This window comes from Ranitomeya variabilis, chromosome 2 (assembly GCF_051348905.1).
Source record: "Ranitomeya variabilis isolate aRanVar5 chromosome 2, aRanVar5.hap1, whole genome shotgun sequence".
NCBI lineage: Eukaryota > Metazoa > Chordata > Amphibia > Anura > Dendrobatidae > Ranitomeya > Ranitomeya variabilis.
The window spans coordinates 1,074,200,306-1,074,222,566 of record NC_135233.1 but is presented as its reverse complement, the minus strand read 5'-3'; the positions used below and the strand labels follow the sequence as shown (position 1 = coordinate 1,074,222,566).

At 46.4% G+C, this 22,261-nt stretch overlaps 1 protein-coding gene across 2 annotated transcripts in view; it reads left to right on the top strand.

Moving 5' to 3' along the window:
* Positions 1-22,261, top strand: part of LOC143808687 (cytochrome P450 2A10-like) — a 186,864-nt gene that overhangs the window by 28,655 nt on the left and 135,948 nt on the right. For both annotated transcript variants that reach the window (XM_077291597.1, XM_077291599.1), the window contains exons 3-4: positions 3,158-3,320; positions 4,778-4,927. In XM_077291597.1, the coding sequence (XP_077147712.1) occupies positions 3,158-3,320; positions 4,778-4,927 (313 nt within the window). The remainder of the gene's footprint in view (positions 1-3,157; positions 3,321-4,777; positions 4,928-22,261) is intronic.

The following is a 22,261-nucleotide window of genomic DNA, read 5'->3' as shown; positions in this document are numbered from 1 at the left end:
CCACATCTCTTGGTGTACTAGCCTGTCTCCTGGTAGCGCCTCCAGCCTCTGGACACTACTCTGAGAGACACAGCAAACCTTCTTGCCACAGCTCGCATTGATGTGCCATTCTGGATGAGTTGCACTACCTGAGCAACTTGTGTAGGTTGTAGAGTCCATCATATGCTACCACGAGTGTGTAAGCAAAACCAACATTCAAAAGTGACCAAAACATCAGCCAGAAAGCTTTGTTACTGAAATGTGGTTTGTGGTCCCCACCTGCAGAACCACTCCTTTAATGAGTGTGTTTTGATAATTGCCAATAATTTCCATCTGTCGTTTATTCCATTTGCACAACAGCATGGGAAATTCATTGTCAATCAGTGTTGCTTCCTAAGTGGACAGTTTGATTTCACACAAGTCTGATTCACTTGGAGTTGTATTCTGTTGTTTAAGTGTTCCCATTATATTTGAGCAGTATATATATATATATATATATATATATATATATATATATAATGTGGTGATACGCTACCTGAGTGTGTTGGGGGACACTAGCTTGGCATAGGATTCACGCACTCAGGCACGGTACCTCACACAAATCTGGTCAAATCTGGTTTATTAAACTTCATAAACCACATGACATACAGTCTATTTCATTATGTCCATGAACTTATCACGACCACCAGTCTGTTCATGCAGCAGATAAACTTCTCCGCCTTATATTACAATCCCCTTGTCCGGGGTTACCTTTCAGGAGTTTCACTCCTCACGCTGACTTCACGTCAATCCCAGGTCCACAGCACAGACCATCCAGGTCTACGGTCTCTAGGTGCTTCCAGGACTACTCCACTCCCAGGAGCCTCCAACACTGACCATCCGGGACCTACAGCGCACAGGCCACTCCGTGCCAAAGCCCACCCATGTGCTATTTGGGAATTCCCAAGACTTCCAACACAGGCTTCCAGGGCCTTGCCCTTGGACCATTCAGATCCAAACACAGGAACCTCACAGGAACCATGTGACCCACACCCTGGTCACATTATATACCCTTAACCACTGCCCTCGGTGGAAGTGTGGATGTGTGGCTAGTTTGTCCCGCTCATCTCACATAAACAAACAGGAGAAAATGAGGAGCATAAAGTATTATGTTACAAAAAATCCTTTATTAGTACAATAATATTAAAACAGTCATATAGTTCAAATAAGTGGTGTTACCCAATCAAGCACAAAAAGGGGAACTACCCCCTGTAGTGCCCCCATATATAATTACATGAGTAAACATGAAAGGAGAGCAGAAGGAGAACAAAAAGCCCCCCACGGTAAAAGATTGAAGTTATAAGGACACCAGAGTGTATCCACCGCTAGTGCAGCAGCCAAAACAGGGCCATAATAAAAGTGCATAGTGCATAATTATGTAGTGGATACCATAGGTGAGCTTACCGGTTAAGAGGGCAAAGCAGGGGGGGTCCCACCAGAACAAAAGAGCGCTCTGTTTTGGCTGCTGCACTAGCGGTGGATACACTCTGGTGTCCTTATAACTTCAATCTTTTACCGTGGGGGGCTTTTTGTTCTCCTTCTGCTCTCCTTTCATGTTTACTCATGTAATTATATATGGGGGCACTACAGGGGGTAGTTCCCCTTTTTGTGCTTGATTGGGTAACACCACTTATTTGAACTATATGACTGTTTTAATATTATTGTACTAATAAAGGATTTTTTGTAACATAATACTTTATGCTCCTCATTTTCTCCTGTTTGTATATGTATTCTATGGAGCTTTATTGGTCTGGAGGCACCTAATGTGTATGTGCTTGGGTCCAGACTACCGCTATGACTTTGGGAATTTTGTTAATATTCATCTCACATAACTAGCCTAGTAAGTCTCTCTTACAACTACACAACTCCTGAGGGACTACAGGTCCCAGAACAACAACATTAGATCAGACTTACCACGCAGACTCCCTCTGCGACACATATCGGCCATTCACAATTCTGCCAGTCACTGTTTCACCACCATTACAACAAAAGATACGCTTCCATGCATATCCCAAGGAGCACACACAGCGCCCCCTAGCTGTAACATTGGACACTGCACCACAATATACAGTATAAGTTTTGAACATTTCTTTTAAAACAATGTGTAAGTGACAGAGAAATGCTGTATTTAAATGCTCCTGTTAAAATCACATTGTACATGGATTGCATATGGATGTCATACAGATGTTTCATTTACAAATTGCATTGTACTCACATGAAACTCGCATGGCACTCGCATAGCACTCTTCCGTTTTGTCGGTCCAGAAATCGGACGTTTTTTTTTTCTCGCAAGTGGGCATGAGCCCTAAGGCTGGCATCAGACGAGCATATGGCATCCCATGTGAGAGTATCAGATGTGATATGCTAATGACCCTGCTGTGAGCAGGAGCCAAGTGTCATGCGTCTGTGCTCCGAGCCTCTCGTACAGAGAGAATCAGTGCACAGCTGTGGATGAGGCAGAGAAATGAATTTCCATTTCCGGGGTCAGCGTATATTGCACAACACTCGGATGATATCCAAGTGATGTGCATTGTCTCGCTCGCACCCATAGGATTATATGGGTGCCAGTGAGCCGAGACTCGGCCGAGTGTCAGTGACAATCGCAGCATGCTGCAGTTACACTCACACACTGAAAACGGCTGAGAAAAAATACGGTGATGTGAGCTTCCCCATAGATGAATACTGGTCCGACCGCTATGCGATTTTTTATCGCATAGCACTAAGTCTATATTTTATGGTAGTGTGACTCCGGCCTAAGAATGAGTATCATTTGGTAATTGATGATCCTGTTAATTACATGGTTACAGCAATCCAAAATGTAACATGCCGAGAGTATAATACCAGCGTAACAAACCATTTTTTAAACCACTGAAATGTATGTAAAAAAAAACATTATTTTTGTGATTGATGTAATCGTACTGATCTTCAGATTGAAGTTATGGCTCTTGGAGAAGAGGAGAAAAAAAGTAAAAGCACAAAACTTAAAATTGGCCCAGATGGCAAGAGGTTAACGTCCATTGAGATAAATTCCGAAAACATATGTAATAAATTTTGCTCTTCTATTAGAATATGTTCAACATAAAAACCAGGTAATATATCATCAAGAAATTCACTAAAAAATTCTCATTTCATTTTTCAGCTATCTAAGAAGTATGGAGCCGTATACACCTTACAATTAGGAGTTGAGAAAGTTGTTGTCATATGTGGGTACGAGGCTGTAAAAGACGCCCTTGTCAATCATGCAGATGAACTTTCTGGAAGACCTAATGTGGCATTGCTTGACGAAATGTACAAAGGAAACGGTAAAATTACCACTGATTGGGGGATGGATTGATTTTGATTTACAAATTAATTTCCTTTGTAAATAGATTGTCTGGTTTGGAAACCTTCAACTAAAATTGTGGGTCCCTAAAGTTAAGTTGATCTCATGTGGACACCAGATCTATCCTCCAAGATTAGCTTATGATAACAATATACCAGCACTGTCTGTCCTCGTTCTGAAATGGTAAGATCAACTCCTACTTTATATGTTGCACCTCAATTAAGAATTTTTATATATTCTTCTGAAGGCGCACTACTTGGACTCATCATGAATTTGACAAGCAGGGGTCACCATGGCCTTCATCTCCACATACCACCAGACAGTTTGTTAGAGCTGAGCGAAATGGGAATGAAAGCGGCAAAAGTCAAAACATTTTTGGGCAAGCTTGTGATTGCAAAACAATTGCAAATTTTCATAACTTTTCATGTCAGAATTCTGGCAAAAGCGCTTTGAAGAATTGAGGCCCTTATCCCTTCCTCTTTTCCTCCTGTCTCAAAATTAGATGAACAAAATAAGATTACTCTTAGACAGCTAAAAAAAAAAGCCATAAAGTGGTCAAGATCTTAGCAAATATACATGAAAGTGGTTGTTCCACGGCAGACTATAGTGAGGCTTAAATGTATTCCATTAAGAGAGATGTGTGGGAAATTAAAAACAATACTGGAAAACAGTGAGGTTTAGGGAAGAGTCAGACGGCTGTATACTGCAATGTTAATGGGAATTGCAATAGAATACTCAGACTGGTTTCCCTGGCTAATTGCGGCAGCTTCATAGAAGTGCATGCTGTCATGCTCGGGTTAGGAGGGCCGACGGTCAGTCCGAGCATTATGTTGCAATCCCCTTCTGAGTTAGACAGTCATCTGACTCTTCACATAGACTGGAAAATCTCTTGACAGACAAATCAATTTATACCTACTCAACTAGATGTCACACCTACTCAAAGATCTTTTCTGGCAGGTTGGTACAAGAACCTACATGATGATTCTTGCCTGATCAATTGGCATGTGTTTGTTCTCTGGTTTTATTCCTTTCTCATTTCTTGATCTTCTGTTTACTTTAAGTTCTTGTTCAACTGGTTAATATTACAATGACTTAATTTCCATATCTCCTCATACTTCCCAACTTCTGCCAAAAATGTAAATTTACTGAGCAGAGAGAAAGGAAACATATTTTACTGTAGGGTAAAACACTGATTGGGTCTTCAAGAGATATATTTTAGAAATGTTGCACACCTTGTCACTCACATAGATTTAAAAAAAAAAAAATGTCTCATTTTAAGTAGACACTGGTTTGTTAATCATCTCAAAATGTTTTTCTACACATTCTAAATTTTGCCTTTTGGGTCTTTTTAAGATGTTCTGCGTTAAACAGTAGATATAAAGTATTGGTTGCCATCTTGCTTCTCTCATCTTTGCTTCTTATATAATGTGTCCTCAGGAGTTACTTTATCTTCCAATGATAACTGGAGAGCAATGAGACGGTTTACTCTGTCAACACTTCGAGACTTTGGAATGGGCAAGGACGCCATCGAAAACAAGATTTCTGAAGAATCCAATTTTTTGGTGCAAAAGTTCAGATCTTACAAAGGTTGGTAAATGGCTCAATTACGCTTTGTTTATGCATAGCTTCAAGAAAAGAACTTACTATGTCATGAGCCATCAGTGGATAATTCTGAAGGTCCATAAAAAACAGAACCCTATTAGCCTTGAGTGGTTATTAGAGATGAGATGAGCAAATCACTTGAAAGTCTATTTGATCCAATTCACTCTAATTTGGCATATTCGGAGATTATGCCTGTTCCAAATTGAAACTGTCATGATTGCTATTAGGACAGGGAAAAGAAAAATCTTTATACTCTCCATTCCTTTGTTCCAAACCTCTTTCCACTGGTCACAAAAGTCACTGCATTCCAGCGCCGAGGCCAATCTGATAACTATCATTGGTCTTATGTGGTAACAGGGTAGAGGTGAAGCGATGCACATCATGATCTAAACATATAAAGCTGTAATGGAGACACCACCCATGGGAAAAAAAGAGCAGTCACACACCACTCCCGGCACTTTAACCCCCTAAATGCTGTGATCGAAAGCGAACGCAGCATTCTGGGAGCTGGCAGAGGGCTGACAGCCCCTCTGCATTTGGATCAGAGATCCAGTGTTCTGATAATTGCCATGGTGACCTCATGTTGTGATGAAGACATCCAGGTCTCCAGAGCAAGGAAACTTGCTGATCAACCTGAGTGCATAATCGGCACCTTTCTCTGTCAGTGCAGAGTCAGCTGCTGCATCCCCATGCTGTACAAGTGATCAGCCTGCATGAAATGTCATATTGGGACAAAGTAAAAAAAAGTAAAAAAAGTAAAAAAAAGTTTTTCAAATAATTTTAAAAATACTTTTAACCCCTTCATGACCCAGCCTATTTTGGCCTTAATGACCTTGCCGTTTTTTGCAATTCTGACCAGTGTCCCTTTATGAGGTAATAACTCTGGAACGCTTCAACGGATCGTAGCGATTCTGAGACTGTTTTTTCGTGACATATTGGGCTTCATGTTAGTGGAAAATTTAGGTCGATAATTTCTGTGTTTATTTGTGAAAAAAATGGAAATTTTGCGAAAATTTTGACAATTTTGCAATTTTCACATTTTGAATTTTTACTCTGTTAAACCAGAGAGTTATGTGACACAAAATAGTTAATAAATAACATTTCCCACATGTCTACTTTACATGAGCACAATTTTGGAAACAACATTTTTTTTTGCTAGGAAGTTATAAGGGTTAAAATTTGACCAGTGATTTCTCATTTTTACAACAAAATTTACAAAACCATTTTTTTTAGGGACCACCTCACATTTGAAGTCAATTTGAGGGTTCTATATGGCTGAAAATACCCAAAAGTGACACCATTCTAAAAACTGCACCCCTCAAGGTGCTCAAAACCACATTCAAGAAGTTTATTAACCCTTCAGGTGTTTCACAGCAGCAGAAGCAACATGGAAGGAAAAAATGAACATTAACTTTTTAGTCACAAAAATGATATTTTAGCAACAATTTTTTTATTTTCCCAAGGGTAAAAGGAGAAACTGGACCACGAACGTTGTTGTCCAATTTGTTCTGAGTACGCTGATACCTCATATGTGGGGGTAAACCACTGTTTGGGTGCACGGCAGAACTCGGAAGGGAAGGAGCGCCATTTGACTTTTTGAATGAAAAATTGGCTCCAATCTTTAGCGGACACCATGTCGCGTTTGGAGAGCCCCCGTGTGCCTAAACATTGGAGCTCCCCCACAAGTGACCCCATTTTGGAAACTAGACGCCCCAAGGAACTTATCTAGATGCATAGTGAGCACTTTAAACCCCCAGGTGCTTCACAAATTGATCCGTAAAAATGAAAAAGTACTTTTTTTTCACAAAAAAATTATTTTAGCCTCAATTTTTTAATTTTCACATGGGCAACAGGATAAAATGGATCCTAAAATTTGTTGGGCAATATCTCCTGAGTACGCCAATACCTCATATGTGGGAGTAAACCACTGTTTGGGCGCATGGCAAGGCTCGGAAGGGAAGGCGCGCCATTTGACTTTTTGAATGGAAAATTAGCTCCAATCGTTAGCGGACACCATGTCGCGTTTGGAGAGCCCCTGTGTGCCTAAACATTGGAGCTCCCCCACAAGTGACCCCATTTTGGAAACTAGACCCCCCAAGGAACTTATCTTGATGCATAGTGAGCACTTTAAACCAACAAGTGCTTCACAGAAGTTTATAACGCAGAGCCGTGAAAATAAAAAATAATTTTTCTTTCCTCAAATATTATTTTTAGCCCAGAATTTTTTATTTTCCCAAGGGTAACAGGAGAAATTGGACCCCAAATATTGTTGTCCAGTTTGTCCTGAGTACGATGATACCCCATATGTGGGGGTAAACCACTGTTTGGGTGCACGGCAGGGCTTGGAAGGGAAGGCACGCCATTTGGCTTTTTGAATGGAAAATTAGCTCCAATCGTTAGCGGACACCATGTCGTGTTTAGAGAGCCCCTGTGTGCCTAAACATTGGAGCTTCCACATAAGTGACCCCATTTTGGAAACTAGACCTCCCAAGGAACTAATCTAGATGTGTGGTGAGCACTTTGAACCCCCAAGTGCTTCACAGAAGTTTATAACGCAGAGCCATGAAAATAAAAAATAAATTTTCTTTTCTCAAAAAATTTTTTTTAGCCCTGAATTTTTTATTTTCCCAATGGTAACATGGGAAATTTGACCCCAATAGTTGTTGTCCAGTTTCTCCTGAGTACGCTGATACTCTATATATGGGGGTAAACCACTGTTTGGGCACATGCCGGGGCTTGGAAGTGAAGTAGTGATGTTTTGAAATGCAGACTTTGATGGAATGCTCTGCGGGCGTCACGTTGCGTTTGCAGAGCCCCTGATGTGCCTAAACAGTAGAAACCCCCCACAAGTGACCCCATTTTGGAAACTAAACCCCCAAGGGAACTTATCTAGATGTGTGGTGAGCACTTTGAACCCCTAAGTGCTTCACAGAAGTTTATAACGCAGAGCCGTGAAAATAATAAATACGTTTTCTCTCCTCAAAAAATTTTTTTTAGCCCTGATTTTTTATTTTCCCAAGGGTAACAGGAGAAATTTGACCCCAAGAGTTGTTGTCCAGTTTCTCCTGAGTACGGTGATACCCCATATGTGGGGGTAAACCACTGTTTGGGCACATGCCGGAGCTCGGAAGTGAAGTAGTGACATTTTGAAATGCAGACTTTGATGGAATGCTCTGCGGGCGTCACGTTGCGTTTGCAGAGCCCCTGATGTGCCTAAACAGTAGAAACTCCCCACAAGTGACCCCATTTTGGAAACTAAACCCCCAAGGGAACTTATCTAGATGTGTGGTGAGCAGTTTGAACCCCCAAGTGCTTCACAGAAGTTTATAACGCAGAGCCGTGAAAATAAAAAATCATTTTTCTTTCCTCAAAAATAATTTTTTAGCCTGCAATTTTTTAATTTTCCCAAGGGTTACAGGAGAAATTGGACCCCAAAAGTTGTTGATCAGTTTCTCCTGAGTACGCTGGTACCCCATATGTGGGGGTAAACCACTGTTTGGGCACACGTCGGGGCTCGGAAGGGAGAGAGCACCATTTTACTTTTTCAACGCAAGATTGGCTGGAATCAATGGTGGCGCCGTGTCGCGTTTGGAGACCCCCTGATGTGCCTAAAAAGTGGAAACCCCTCAATTCTAACTCCAACACTAACCCCAACAAACCCTTAACTCTAATCCCAACCCTAACCACAACCCTAACCCCAACACACCCCTAACCCTAGTCTTACCCCTAATTCCAACCCTAACCCTAAGGCTATGTGCTCACGTTGCGGATTTGTGTGGATTTTTCCGCAGTTTTTGAAAAATCTGCAGGTAAAACGCACTGCGCTTTACCTGCGGATTTACCGCGGATTTCCAGTGTTTTTTGTGTGGATTTCACATGCGGATTCCTATTATGGAGCAGGTGTAAAACGCTGCGGAATTGCACAAAGAATTGACATGCTGCGGAAAATACAACGCAGCGTTTCCGCGCTGTATTTTCCGCACCATGGGCACAGCGGATTTGGTTTTCCATAGGTTTACGTGGTACTGTAAACATGATGGAAAACTGATACGAATCCGCAGCGACCAATCCGCTGCGGATCCGCAGCCAAATCCGCACCGTGTGCACATAGCCTAATTCTAACCCTAATTCCAACCCTAACCCTAATTCTAACCCTAATTCTAACCCTAATTCTAACCCTAGCCCTAAGTGCAACCCTAGCCCTAAGTGCAACCCTAGCCCTAAGTGCAACCCTGTTGTGAACTATACTTTTTGGCTCCCTCTTGTGGTCACTAGCGGTATGGCCTTGGATTGTCTTTCCCCAGGTTGGTAGTCACCTGGTTCGTTAGACCCTGGGTGTTCCTATTTAAACTTCCTGGATTCTTAGTCCATTGCCTGGCATCAATGTAATCAGTCCTTGTCTGGTTGCTCCTGTCTACTGGTCCTGATTTTTGCAAGATAAGCTAAGTCCTGCTTTCTTACTTTTGTTCATTTGTATTGTTTTGTTTTTTGTCCAGCTTGTTCATAATGTGATTCCTGATTTTGCTGGAAGGTCTAAGGAGGCTGATATTCTCCCCCCACACCATTAGTCGGTGCGGGGGTTCTTGGATATTCAGCGTGGATATTTTTGTAGGGTTTTTCGCTGACCGCATAAGTCCGCTTTCTATATTTCTGCTATTATATAGTGGGCCTCTCTTTGCTGAATCTAGTTCATACTTACGTTTGTCCTTTCTTCTTACCTCACCGTTATTATTTGTTGGGGGCGTGTCTTTACTTTGGGGTACCTTTCTCTTGAGGTAAGTGAGGTCTGATTTTCTCTGAAAGGGTTAGTTAGTTCTCCGGCTGGCGCAAGACGTCTAGAACCAACGTAGGTACGTTCCCCGGCTGCTATTAGTTGTGGGTTAGGATCAGGTATGCGGTCAGCTCAGTTACCACCTCCCTATGAGCTGGTTTTTTATGTTTGCAGACTTTGCTGAAAACCCTGAGATCCTCTTCCATTGGGATCATAACAGAATGCCAGGCCGAGTGAATAGTTAATGCATTGCAGAAGTGGGATTAAAAGAAAAGAAGTTCTGAGTTTTTTTTTTTTTTTTTTTCTTCCTCCCCTTTATCTCTGAGTGGCTTGAAGCTCTGCTGCAGACATGAATGTTCAGACTCTGATTACTAGTGTGGATCAGCTTGCTGCACGTGTGCAGGGCATTCAGGATTTTGTTATTAGCAGTCCTATGTCAGAGCCTAAGATACCTATTCCTGAGCTGTTCTCTGGAGATCGATTTAAATTTAGGAATTTTAGGAATAATTGTAAATTGTTTCTATCTTTGAGACCTCGTTCAACTGGAGACTCAGCTCAGCAAGTTAAAATTGTTATCTCCTTCTTGCGGGGCGACCCTCAGGATTGGGCTTTCTCATTGGCGCCAGGAGATCCGGCATTGGCAAATATTGATGCGTTTTTTCTGGCGCTCGGATTGCTTTATGAAGAGCCCAATCTTAAAATTCAGGCAGAGAAAGCTTTGCTGGCTATCTCTCAGGGCCAGGATGAAGCTGAGGTGTATTGCCAAAAATTTCGGAAATGGTCCGTGCTTACTCAGTGGAATGAGTGCGCTCTGGCCGCAAATTTCAGAAATGGCCTTTCTGAAACCATTAAGAATGTGATGGTGGGCTTCCCCATTCCTACAAGTCTGAATGATTCTATGACGCTGGCCATTCAGATTGATCGGCGTTTGCGGGAGCGCAAATCCGCTAATCCTTTGGCGGTGTTGTCTGAACAGACACCGGACTTAATGCAATGTGATAGAATTCAGACTAGAACTGAACGGCAAAATCATAGATGTCAGAATGGGTTGTGTTTTTACTGTGGTGATTCTACACATGTTATATCAGCATGCTCTAAACGCCTAACAAAGTTTGTTAGTCCTGTCGCCATTGGTAACTTGCAGCCTAAATTTATTTTGTCTGTGACTTTAATTTGTTCATTGTCTTCCTTCCCTGTTATGGCGTTTGTGGATTCAGGTGCTGCCCTGAGTCTTATGGACTTGTCGTTTGCCAAGCGCTGTGGTTTTGTCCTGGAGCCTTTAGAAAATCCTATTCCTCTTAGAGGAATTGATGCTACGCCATTGGCGGAGAATAAACCGCAGTATTGGACACAAGTGACCATGTGCATGACTCCTGAACATCGGGAGGTGATTCGTTTTCTTGTTCTGCATAAGATGCATGATTTGGTCATTTTGGGTCTGCCATGGTTACAGGCCCATAATCCAGTTTTGGATTGGAGGGCTATGTCTGTGTCAAGTTGGGGTTGTCAGGGAATTCATTGCGATTCCCCGTCGATGTCTATTGCTTCCTCCACTCCTTCAGAAGTTCCTGAGTATTTGTTTGACTATCAGGATGTATTCAGTGAGTCCAGGTCCAGTGCTCTTCCTCCTCATAGGGACTGTGACTGCGCTATAGATTTTGATTCCTGGTAGTAAGTTTCCTAAGGGACGATTATTTAACCTGAGCATGCCGCGATGCGTTCTTATATAAAGGAGTCTTTGGAGAAAGGACATATTCGTCCCTCCTCTTCCCCTCTTGGTGCGGGATTCTTTTTTGTGGCATCCGCTGCCCACGACGTGCACAAATTTCACAACGTGCGTCGGTATGTCGGCCCGATGCATAGCGATGGACCCGTGCCGATGCAAGTGTGAAACAGTAAGTAAGTAAGTGCCACGTGCCACGTATTTAAGTGCCATGTATGTAAGTGCCATGTATGTAAGTGCCACTTATGTAAGTACCACGTATTTCAGTGCCACGTATTTAAGTGCCACGTGCCACGTATTTCAGTGCCACGGATTTAAATGCCACGTATGTAAGTGCCACGTGCCACGTATTTCAGTGTCACGTATTAAAGTGCCACGTATTTCTGTTAGGGTTAGGCCCTAACCCTACCCCTAGCTATTTCTGTTTATAGTGGGTTTTCTTGTGGATTTTGATGATTGGTAGCTGTCACACACTTCTCAGCATGCATTTTAAAAACGCAAACGCATGAAAAAATGCATGTAAACGCGGCAAAACGCCGCTTTTTTTTCTACATGCAAAAATGCATGCGTCTAAAAAACGCAGCGTTTTACCGCGTTTACATGCGTTTTTTCACACATGTGGTTTTTTTAAAAACGCATGCAGATAAAAACGCAAGTGTGAAACCAGTTAGCCCCTCTCTTCCCACTCCCGTGTAGCGGTGGGATATGGGGTAATAAGGGGTTAATGTCACCTTTCTATTGTAAGGTGACATTAAGCCGAGTTAATAACGGAGAGGCGTCAATAAGACGCCTATCCGTTATTAATCCAATACTAAAAAAGGGTTAATAAAACACGCACACATTAGGAAAAAGTATTTTAATATTCTTCATTTAACCATACTTACCATACTTCAGCGCCTGCAAAAAATGTAAAATAATAAACCGCATACTACCTGTCCGCTGTAGTCCAATTAATAAAGAGTGTCCCATGACGATCTCCCCTATAGAACATTGACATCGGGTGATGTCACTGCTCTATAGGACCTTCAGTGACACACTGACAGGAGACAATGGCTCCTGTAGTGCATCACTGAGGTTACTAAAGTTCACTGGTCTCACTTTATGGCAAAAAGCTGCGTGGGAACTTCCTCACACAGCAATGCCATAAAGTGAGACTAGGGACTATTTTCTCACAGGGGTGTAGGAATACATTGTGGGGAATACATTGTGGAAGGATACCTTCCTCCCCTCATTGTGTTCCTGGAGTGGTTGCATCAGCAGATGTTCCTGCTCTCCACGGGAGATCGTCGAGGGACACTCGTTTTAATTGGATTTCTGCGGACAGGGAGTATAGTGTTTGTTTATTATTTTAATATTTTTTACAGATGACAATGGCTTCGGGGATCAAAGTGACAAGTGATGGTGAGTATATAATCTATGTTATATGTACTGTTATGATCCTAATGGCAGAGGATCTCAGGAGTACCAGCTAAGTCTGCAAACACAAAAAACCAGCTCATAGGGAAGTGGTAACTAGGCTGACCGTATACCTGATCCTAACACAAACAACTAGCAGCAGCCAGGGAACGTACCTACGTTGGTTCTAGACGTCTCGCGCCAGCCAGAGAACTAACTAACCCTTTAAGAGAAAATAAGACCTCACTTGCCTCAAGAGAAGGGACCCCAAAGTTATGATACAAGCCCCCAACAAATAATAACGGTGAGGTAAGAAGAAATGACAAACGTAAGAATGAACTAGATTTAGCAAAGAGAGGCCCACTGACTAATAGCAGAAAATAGAAAGATGACTTATACGGTCAGCAAAAAACCCTACAAAATATCCACACTGAATATCCAAGAACCCCCGCACCGACTAACGGTGTGGGGGGAGAATAACAGCCTCCCTTGAGCTTCCAGCAAAATCAGCAATCACGTTTTAAACCAAGCTGGAACAAAATAAGGAAAATTCAAATGCACAAAAATAAGAAAGCAGGACTTAGCTTATCTTGCAAAGTCAGGAGACCAGGAGACAGGAGAAAAAAGACATGGTCTGATAACAACGAATCCAGGCACAATACTGAGAATCCAGGAAGTTAATATAGGCACACCCAAGGCCAAACGAAGCAGGTGGGTGCCAACCTGGGGAAAGACACTCCAAGTGCCATACCGCTAATGACCACAAGAGGGAGCCAAGAAATATAGTTCACAACAGTACACCCCCTTTAAGGAGGGGTCACCGAACCCTCACCAAGGCCACCAGGGTGATCAGGATGAGCAGCGTGAAAGGCACGAACCAAATCGGCTGCATGAACATCAGAGGCGACCACCCAGGAATTGTCCTCCTGACCATAGCCCTTCCATTTGACCAGATACTGAAGCCTCCGTCTAGATAGACGAGAGTCCAAGATCTTCTCCACCACATACTCCAACTCGCCCTCAACCAACACCGGAGCAGGAGGCTCAGCAGCAGGAACCATAGGCACCACGTACCGCCGTAACAAAGACCTATGGAACACATTGTGAATGGCAAACGACACCGGAAGATCCAAACGAAACGACACCGGATTAAGGACTTCCAAAATTTTATAAGGACCAATAAAGCGAGGCTTAAACTTAGGAGAGGAAACCTTCAGAGGGACATACCGAGAAGACAACCAAACCAAATCCCCAACACGAAGTCGGGGACCCACACCGCGGCGGCGGTTGGCAAAGCGCTGAGCCTTCTCCTGTGACAACTTCAAGTTGTCCACCACAAGATTCCAAATCCGCTGCAACCTATCCACCACGGAATCTACCCCAGGAGAGTCAGAAGGTTAAACATGACCCGAGGAAAACCGCGGATGAAAACCAGAGTTGCAGAAAAATGGCGAAACCAAAGTAGCGGAACTTGCCCGATTATTAAGGGCAAACTCAGCCAATGGCAGGAAGGTCACCCAATCATCCTGATCCGCAGAAACAAAACATCTCAAATAAGCTTCCAGCGTCTGATTAGTTCGCTCCGTTTGGCCATTAGTCTGAGGATGAAAGGCAGATGAAAATGACAAATCGATGCCCATCCTAGCACAAAAGGATCGCCAGAATCTGGACACAAACTGGGATCCTCTGTCAGACACGATATTCTCAGGAATGCCGTGCAAACGAACCACGTTCTGAAAGAACAAAGGAACCAAATCGGAAGAGGAAGGCAACTTAGGCAAGGGCACCAAATGGACCATTTTGGAAAAACGATCACAGACCACCCAGATGACAGACATTCCTTGAGACACCGGAATATCCGAAATGAAATCCATGGAAATGTGCGTCCAAGGCCTCTTCGGGACAGGCAAGGGCAAAAGTAACCCGCTGGCACGAGAACAGCAAGGCTTAGCCCGAGCACAAATCCCACAGGACTGCACAAAAGATCGCACATCCCGCAACAGGGACGGCCACCAAAAGGACCTAGCCACCAAATCTCTGGTACCAAAAATCCCAGGATGCCCCGCCAACACTGAAGAATGAACCTCGGAAATAACTCTACTGGTCCATTTATCAGGAACAAACAGTCTGTCAGGTGGGCAAGAGTCAGGTCTACCAGCCTGAATTCTCTGCAACATACATCGCAAATCAGGAGAAATGGCCGACAAGATCACTCCCTCTTTAAGAATACCCGCTGGCTCTGAGACTCCCGGAGAGTCAGGCACAAAACTCCTAGAAAGAGCATCAGCCTTCACATTCTTTGAACCAGGCAGGTACGAGACAACAAAATCAAAACGGGAGAAAAACAACGACCAACGAGCCTGTCTAGGATTCAGGCGCTTAGCGGACTCGAGGTACATCAGATTTTTGTGATCAGTCAAGACCACCACACGATGCTTAGCTCCCTCGAGCTAATGATGCCACTCCTTAAAGGCCCACTTCATAGCCAACAACTCCCGATTGCCAACATCATAGTTCCGCTAAGCAGGCGAAAACTTCCTAGAAAAAAAAGCACATGGTCTCATCACAGAGCAACCAGAGCCTTTCTGCGACAAAACAGCCCCTGCACCGATCTCAGAAGCGTCTACTTCAACCTGAAAGGGAAGTGAGACATCAGGCTGGCACAAAACAGGCGCCGAAGTAAACCGGCGCTTCAACTCCCGGAAGGCCTCCACGGCTGCAGGAGCCCAATTAGCAACATCAGAACCTTTCTTGGTCATATCCGTCAAAGGTTTTGCAATGCTAGAAAAATTAGCAATAAAACGACGGTAGAAATTAGCAAAACCCAAGAACTTCTGAAGACTCTTAACGGACGTGGGTTGAGTCCAATCATGAATAGCTCGGACCTTGACTGGGTCCATCTCCACAGTAGAAGGTGCAAAAATAAAACCCAAAAAGGAAACCTTCTGCACTCTTTGGGCCCTTCACAAACAAAGCATTATCACGCAAAACCTGAAACACCATCCTGACCTGCTTTACATGAGAATCCCAATCATCAGAGAAAACCAGAATATCATCCAGATAAACAATCATAAATTTATCCAGATACTTCCGAAAAATGTCATGCATAAAGGACTGAAACACTGAGGGGGCATTAGAAAGCCCAAAAGGCATCACCAAGTACTCAAAATGACCTTCGGGCGTATTGAACGCAGTTTTCCATTCATCTCCCTGCTTAATGCGCACAAGGTTGTACGCACCGCGAAGATCTATCTTGGTGAACCACTTGGCACCCTTAATCCGGGCAAACAGGTCCGACAATAGTGGCAAAGGATACTGAAATTTGACAGTGATTTTATTCAAAAGCCGATAGTCTATACACGGTCTCAAAGACCCGTCTTTCTTGGCCACAAAACAGAATCCCGCACCAAGAGGGGAGGAGGATGGACGAATATGTCCCTTCTCCAAAGACTCCTTAATATAAGCACGCATCGCGGCATGCTCAGGTACAGACAGATTAAATAGTCGTCCCTTAGGAAATTTACTACCAGGAATCAAATCTATAGCGCAGTCACAGTCCCTATGAGGAGGAAGGGCACTGGACCTGGACTCACTGAATACATCCTGATAGTCCAACAAATACTCAGGGATTTCAGAAGGAGTAGAAGAAGCAATAGACACCGACGAGGAATCACAATGAATTCCCTGACAACCCCAACTTGACACGGACATTGCCTTCCAATCCAAAACTGGATTATGGGTCTGTAACCATGGCAGACCCAAAACGACCAAATCCTGCATTTTATGCAAAACAAGAAAACGAATCACCTCCCGATGTTCAGGAGACATGCACATGGTCAATTGTGTCCAATACTGTGGTTTATTCTCCGCCAATGGCGTAGCATCAATTCCTCTAAGAGGAATATGATTTTCTAAAGGCTCTAGGACAAAACCACAGCGCTTGGCAAATGATAGATCCATAAGACTCAGGGCAGCACCTGAATCCACAAATGCCATAACAGGGTAGGAAGATAATGAGCAAATCAAAGTCACAGACAAAATGAACTTAGGCTGCAAATTACCAATGGCGACAGGACTAACAGCCTTTGATGGCCGTTTAGAGCATGCCGAGATAACATGTGTAGAGTCACCAAAGTAAAAACACAACCCATTCTGACGCCTATGATTTTGCCGTTCGGATCTAGTCAGGATTCTATCACATTGCATTGAGTCAGGTGTCCGTTCAGACAACACTACCAGAGGATTAGCAGTTTTGCGCTCCCGCAAACGCCGATCAACCTGGATGGCCAGAGCCATAGAATCATTCAGACTTGTAGGAATGGGAAAACCCACCATCACATTCTTAATGGCTTCATAAAGGCCATTTCTGAAATTTGCGGCCAGAGCACACTCATTGCATTGAGTAAGCACGGACCATTTCCGAAATTTTTGGCAGTACACCTCAGCTTCATCCTGGCCCTGAGAGATAGCCAGTAATGCCTTTTCTGCCTGTATTTCAAGATTGGGTTCCTCATAAAGCAATCCGAGCGCCAGAAAAAACGCATCAATATTTGCCAATGCCGGATCTCCTGGTGCCAATGAGAAAGCCCAATCCTGAGGGTCGCCACGCAAGAAGGAGATAATAATTTTTACTTGTTGAGCTGAGTCTCCAGACGAACGAGGTCTCAAAGATAGAAACAATTTACAATTATTCCTAAAATTCCCAAATTTAAATCGATCTCCAGAGAACAGCTCAGGAATAGGAATCTTAGGTTCTGACATAGGACTGCTAATAACAAAATCCTGAATGCCCTGCACACGTGCAGCAAGCTGATCCACACTAGTAATCAGAGTCTGAACATTCATGTCTGCAGCAGAGCTTCAAGCCATTCAGAGAAAAAGGGGAGGAAGAAAAAAAAAACCCTCAGACTTCTTTTCTTATAATCCCACTTCAGCAATACACCTGTTTGGCCTGGATTACTGTTATGATCCTAATGGCAGAGGATCTCAGGAGTACCAGCTAAGTCTGCAAACACAAAATAACAGCTCATAGAGAAGTGGTAACTAGGCTGACCGTATACCTGATCCTAACACAAACAACTAGCAGCAGCCGGGGAACGTACCTACGTTGGTTCTAGACGTCTCGCGCCAGCCGGAGAACTAACTAACCCTTTAAGAGAAAATAAGACCTCACTTGCCTCAAGAGAAGGGACCCCAAAGTTATGATACAAGCCCCCAACAAATAATAACGGTGAGGTAAGAAGAAATGACAAACGTAAGAATGAACTAGATTTAGCAAAGAGAGGCCCACTGACTAATAGCAGAAAATAGAAAGATGACTTATACGGTCAGCAAAAAAACCTACAAAATATCCACACTAAATATCCAAGAACCCCCGCACCGACTAACGGTGTGGGGGGAGAATAACAGCCTCCCTTGAGCTTCCAGCAAAAAATCAGCAATCACATTTTAAACCAAGCTGGAACAAAATAAGGAAAATTCAAATGCACAAAAATAAGAAAGCAGGACTTAGCTTATCTTGCAAAATCAGGAGACCAGGAGACAGGAGAAAACAGACATGGTCTGATAACAACAAATCCAGGCACAATACTGAGAATCCAGGAAGTTAATATAGGCACACCCAAGGCCAAACGAAGCAGGTGGGTGCCAACATGGGGAAAGACACTCCAAGTGCCATACCGCTAATGACCACAAGAGGGAGCCAAGAAATATAGTTCACAACAATGTACTGTATGTCTGTATGTATGTATGTATGTACTGTATGCGGCATGCCGCATGTCGTCCCATGCCGCATGTTGTCGCATGCCGCTGCATGTCGTCGCATGGTGCATGTTGTAGCATGGCGCATGTCGTCGCATGCTGCATGTCGTCGCATGGCTCATGTCGTCGCATGCCGCATGTCGTCGCATGCCGCATGTCGTCGCATGCCGCTGCATGTCATCGCATGCCGCTGCATGTCGTCGCATGGCGCATGTCGTCGCATGCCGCATGTCGCATGCCGCATATCGTCGCATGCCGCATATCGTCGCATGGCGCATGTCGTTGCATGCTGCATGTCGTCACATGGCGCATGTCGTCGCATGCTGCATGTCGTCGCATGGCGCATGTCGTCGCATGCCGCGTATGTGTTCTATGTATGTATGTACTATATATGTGAGGTTTTTTTTCTTTGTTTTTTTTTTACATTCAACACATTAGCTGGATGATGGGACTACTACTGTCCCATCATTGGCTAATGTGTCACTCACTGTCACTGTAGCAGGCAGAGCCCGATGGGACTTGTAGTCCCATCGGACGATGCCTGAACAGAGACATACAGCAATGACACCCGCCATCTACTGGCAGGATCAACCAGGTAGCTCCCCAACACGACTGGACCGCGTTGAGGCGAGGGAGCGGACCCGGAGGGGGAGAGCGAGGAAGAGAGGCCGGAGGAAGCCCCGCAGCGGGAAGGGCGCCTGGAGGAAGGGAAATCCTTGTCGTCGTCGTCCGTGCCGGCGGGCGGCGTCACGTGGGCGTAACCCAACGGGAAAAAGGAGCCTGAACGGCGAGTGCAGTGTCGCCGGGAAATCGTGCACGCTGTACGGCGCGCAAAGCCACCGATGCGGAGGGCGTCTGGAAAATACCCACCTTGCACGGAGAGGGCGAGGTGACTGGCCCGCGGAGGACACCACGGCCGCCCCGCCTCGTGACCCACCGCTCCCGGGGCGACAGAGTCACTGCTGGGGAGAGGGGCCAGGGCGTGGGGGGCCTGCGCGGCGCCGCCGTCTGGCTTAGACCCGGCCTCCCGAACGGAGGGCATCTGTCGCGAAAGATCACCCCTTGCGCGGGAAGGGCGAGGTGACTGGCCTCCGGAGGACGCCACGGCCGCCCCGCCTCGTGACCCACCGCTCCCGGGGCGACGCACAGAGTCGCTGCTGGGGAGAGGGGCCAGGGCGTGGGGTCCTGCGCGGCGCCGCCGTCTGGCTTAGACCTGCCTCCACCGCGGGGGGTCCTCGACCCACCGGCGGACGGGCGCGAGGAGTGGGAGAGGGGGGCTGGCCATTGGGGTCCGCCGCAGCTCCGGCACAAGCCCCAGCGACCCGGAGGTCAAGCGCGGGGCGTAGTCGGCCTGGCCGTGTCAGCGTCGCCCTCCGGCGTAGTCCCTTGTCCCGGGCTCTTGCCCGTAACCTCAAAGGTGACCGACCGAGCGGCGTCTCCCCCCGAAGCCGTGCCTCGACTGTTGAGAACAGAAGAAGCCCGGTGCGGCGATACGCCGGGTACTCCCTTCGCCAAACTCGTGCCCCCCTCCGATTCGTCTTTCCTTCTCCATCCTCCCTTCTCGCTCCGGGGCGTCCGCTTGGTCTCTCTCTCGCTCTCCCTCTCGCACTCGCACTCCCTGCCGAGCCGCCTCAGAGGACGGCGGACGAGGGGAAGGCGACGGCGTTCGGCCGCGGGGCACACCGCACGGTGAGAACCCACTTGCTCGCCTCCCCGCACATCTGTTGTCCCCCCACTATCGTAGGGGCTCGGGAAAAGACAGGAAAACGCGGAGCTCGGCGGTGGCGTGGAAGCGCCACCCACCGCCGCTGCTCTCGCCGATGCCCACCGCGGAGGCCGCCCTTCGGACGCTGGGGTGCGGCGCGGGCCTCCGCGGACGAGCTGCGCATCTGGAAGTCAAACGGCCGCCCTCGGAGAAGATCGTTGTGCTGCCCCGCGCGGGGAGCGATTCGGATGGCGGTCCCCCACGCCGGGGTGAGTGGGCGCCCCTCCGTTCGCCCGTGCGGGTCGTCGGACCGCTGCCGTACCACGGTTCGGGTCAAACTCCCCACAGCTCGGCCCCCTCCGTCGGTAGACGGGAGGGCGACCGCCAGCGTGCGCGCCCAAGGACGAGTGCCTGAAACCCGGGGGGGTAAAGGAGGAAGGAGACCGCCCGCCTTAAACCGACGCGGGCTCCAAAGCCCGGGCCGAGCGAGCGGCACCACCTCCCCACCAGGGAGCGCTGAGCCAGATCGATCGCGGAAGGTAGAGCAGGGGCCCGGGTGGAACCCCTGCCTCCGTCCTTCCCCTCGGGGAGACGGGGAAGAAACACGCCCCTGGAGTCCGGGAAGTGAGTGTCCGGCGCGCTCCGGGCGCCCTCGAGACGGAAGCCGGGTCGCGGTGCGATTCTCTCACGGGTCTCCCCCGGTGGCGCGGAAGCGGGAGACATCCGACACAGAGAAACGCCGAGCCCGCTCCGAGGGGACAAAGTCAGAAGGAGCGATCCACCCTTCCAGAGCCCTCCTGCGGACGAGGACTCCGGATCTGCCCCCCTTCTGACGTCCGTCACCTCTGGAGGACCAGAACCCACGTGGGGAGGGTCCGTTCGGGCTCGGGCGACCCAGGAAACGCGTCTCGGACTCGGGACAGACAACCGGCGAAAGTCCCCCTGGAGCCGCGGAAGCCCGGTCTCGGCGCGAGTGAGAACTTCCATGCAATCAGGGGGTACTCGCCAAACCGCCTACCCGAGTCGAGGAACCACGAAAACAACGGATTTTGGTCGGGGCCGAGAGGTACCTCTCTCTCCTATATCCTGCAGCTGGTGTGCAAAACTGGGTATTTGCATGGCGAAACACCGACCCCCACTTTAAGGGAACGAAGCCGAAAAGTGTACGACCTCCTGGAGCCCTGCGGCGGATCCGGCGGCCAGAAATTCCCTCATTCCGGTTCTATTTTTTTTTTTCCGATTTTGCGAAATTTGGCAGCCAGGCGGCGTAGCTGGGACCTGGACTAGCTCGAAACACCAGGAACCGGTGAGCAGAATCGATTTCCCAAAGTTCTACGGCTCCCGGAAGCCAAAAACGCCTCGCCGGAAAATTTCTAAGTCCCAAGGACTCTTTCTTGAAAATCAATCCGGGGGCCATGGAAGTGTCCTCGGTACAACGTAAGAGCTTTCCCCCGCCTGGAAGTCTGACAGCGGTCTGACGTTTTTAAAAGTTTTGTGCTCTCTGTTTGTTCTCAAACAAAAAATCGCTTTTTTTCAGTTTTTTTTTCACCCATCAGACCCACACTTCACCCCCACTTAGGTCACTGTCTTGGGGTGCCTTACTACATATTGACGCCCCTTTAGGGTGGAAGTAGGGGAAATGTGAAATTTTTCACAAAATCGAGATTTTGTCAAAATATTTCTAAGTCCCAAGGACACTTTCAGAGAATCGTCCCCAGGCTCCTGGAAGCGTCCTCGGTACGCCTCCAGCGGCTGCCCCCGACTGGAAGTCTGACACTCGGCTGAAATTTTTAAAGTATGAAAATGTGGATTTTCATCCAAAATTCGGCTTTCCGCCCGTGCCCCGCAAACTTCACCCACAGTTAGGTCACTGTCCTGGGGTACCTCACAACATATTGACGCCCCCCTGTGGTGGAAGTAGGGGAAATGTGTCATTTTTCACAAAATCGAGATTTTCTCAAAATA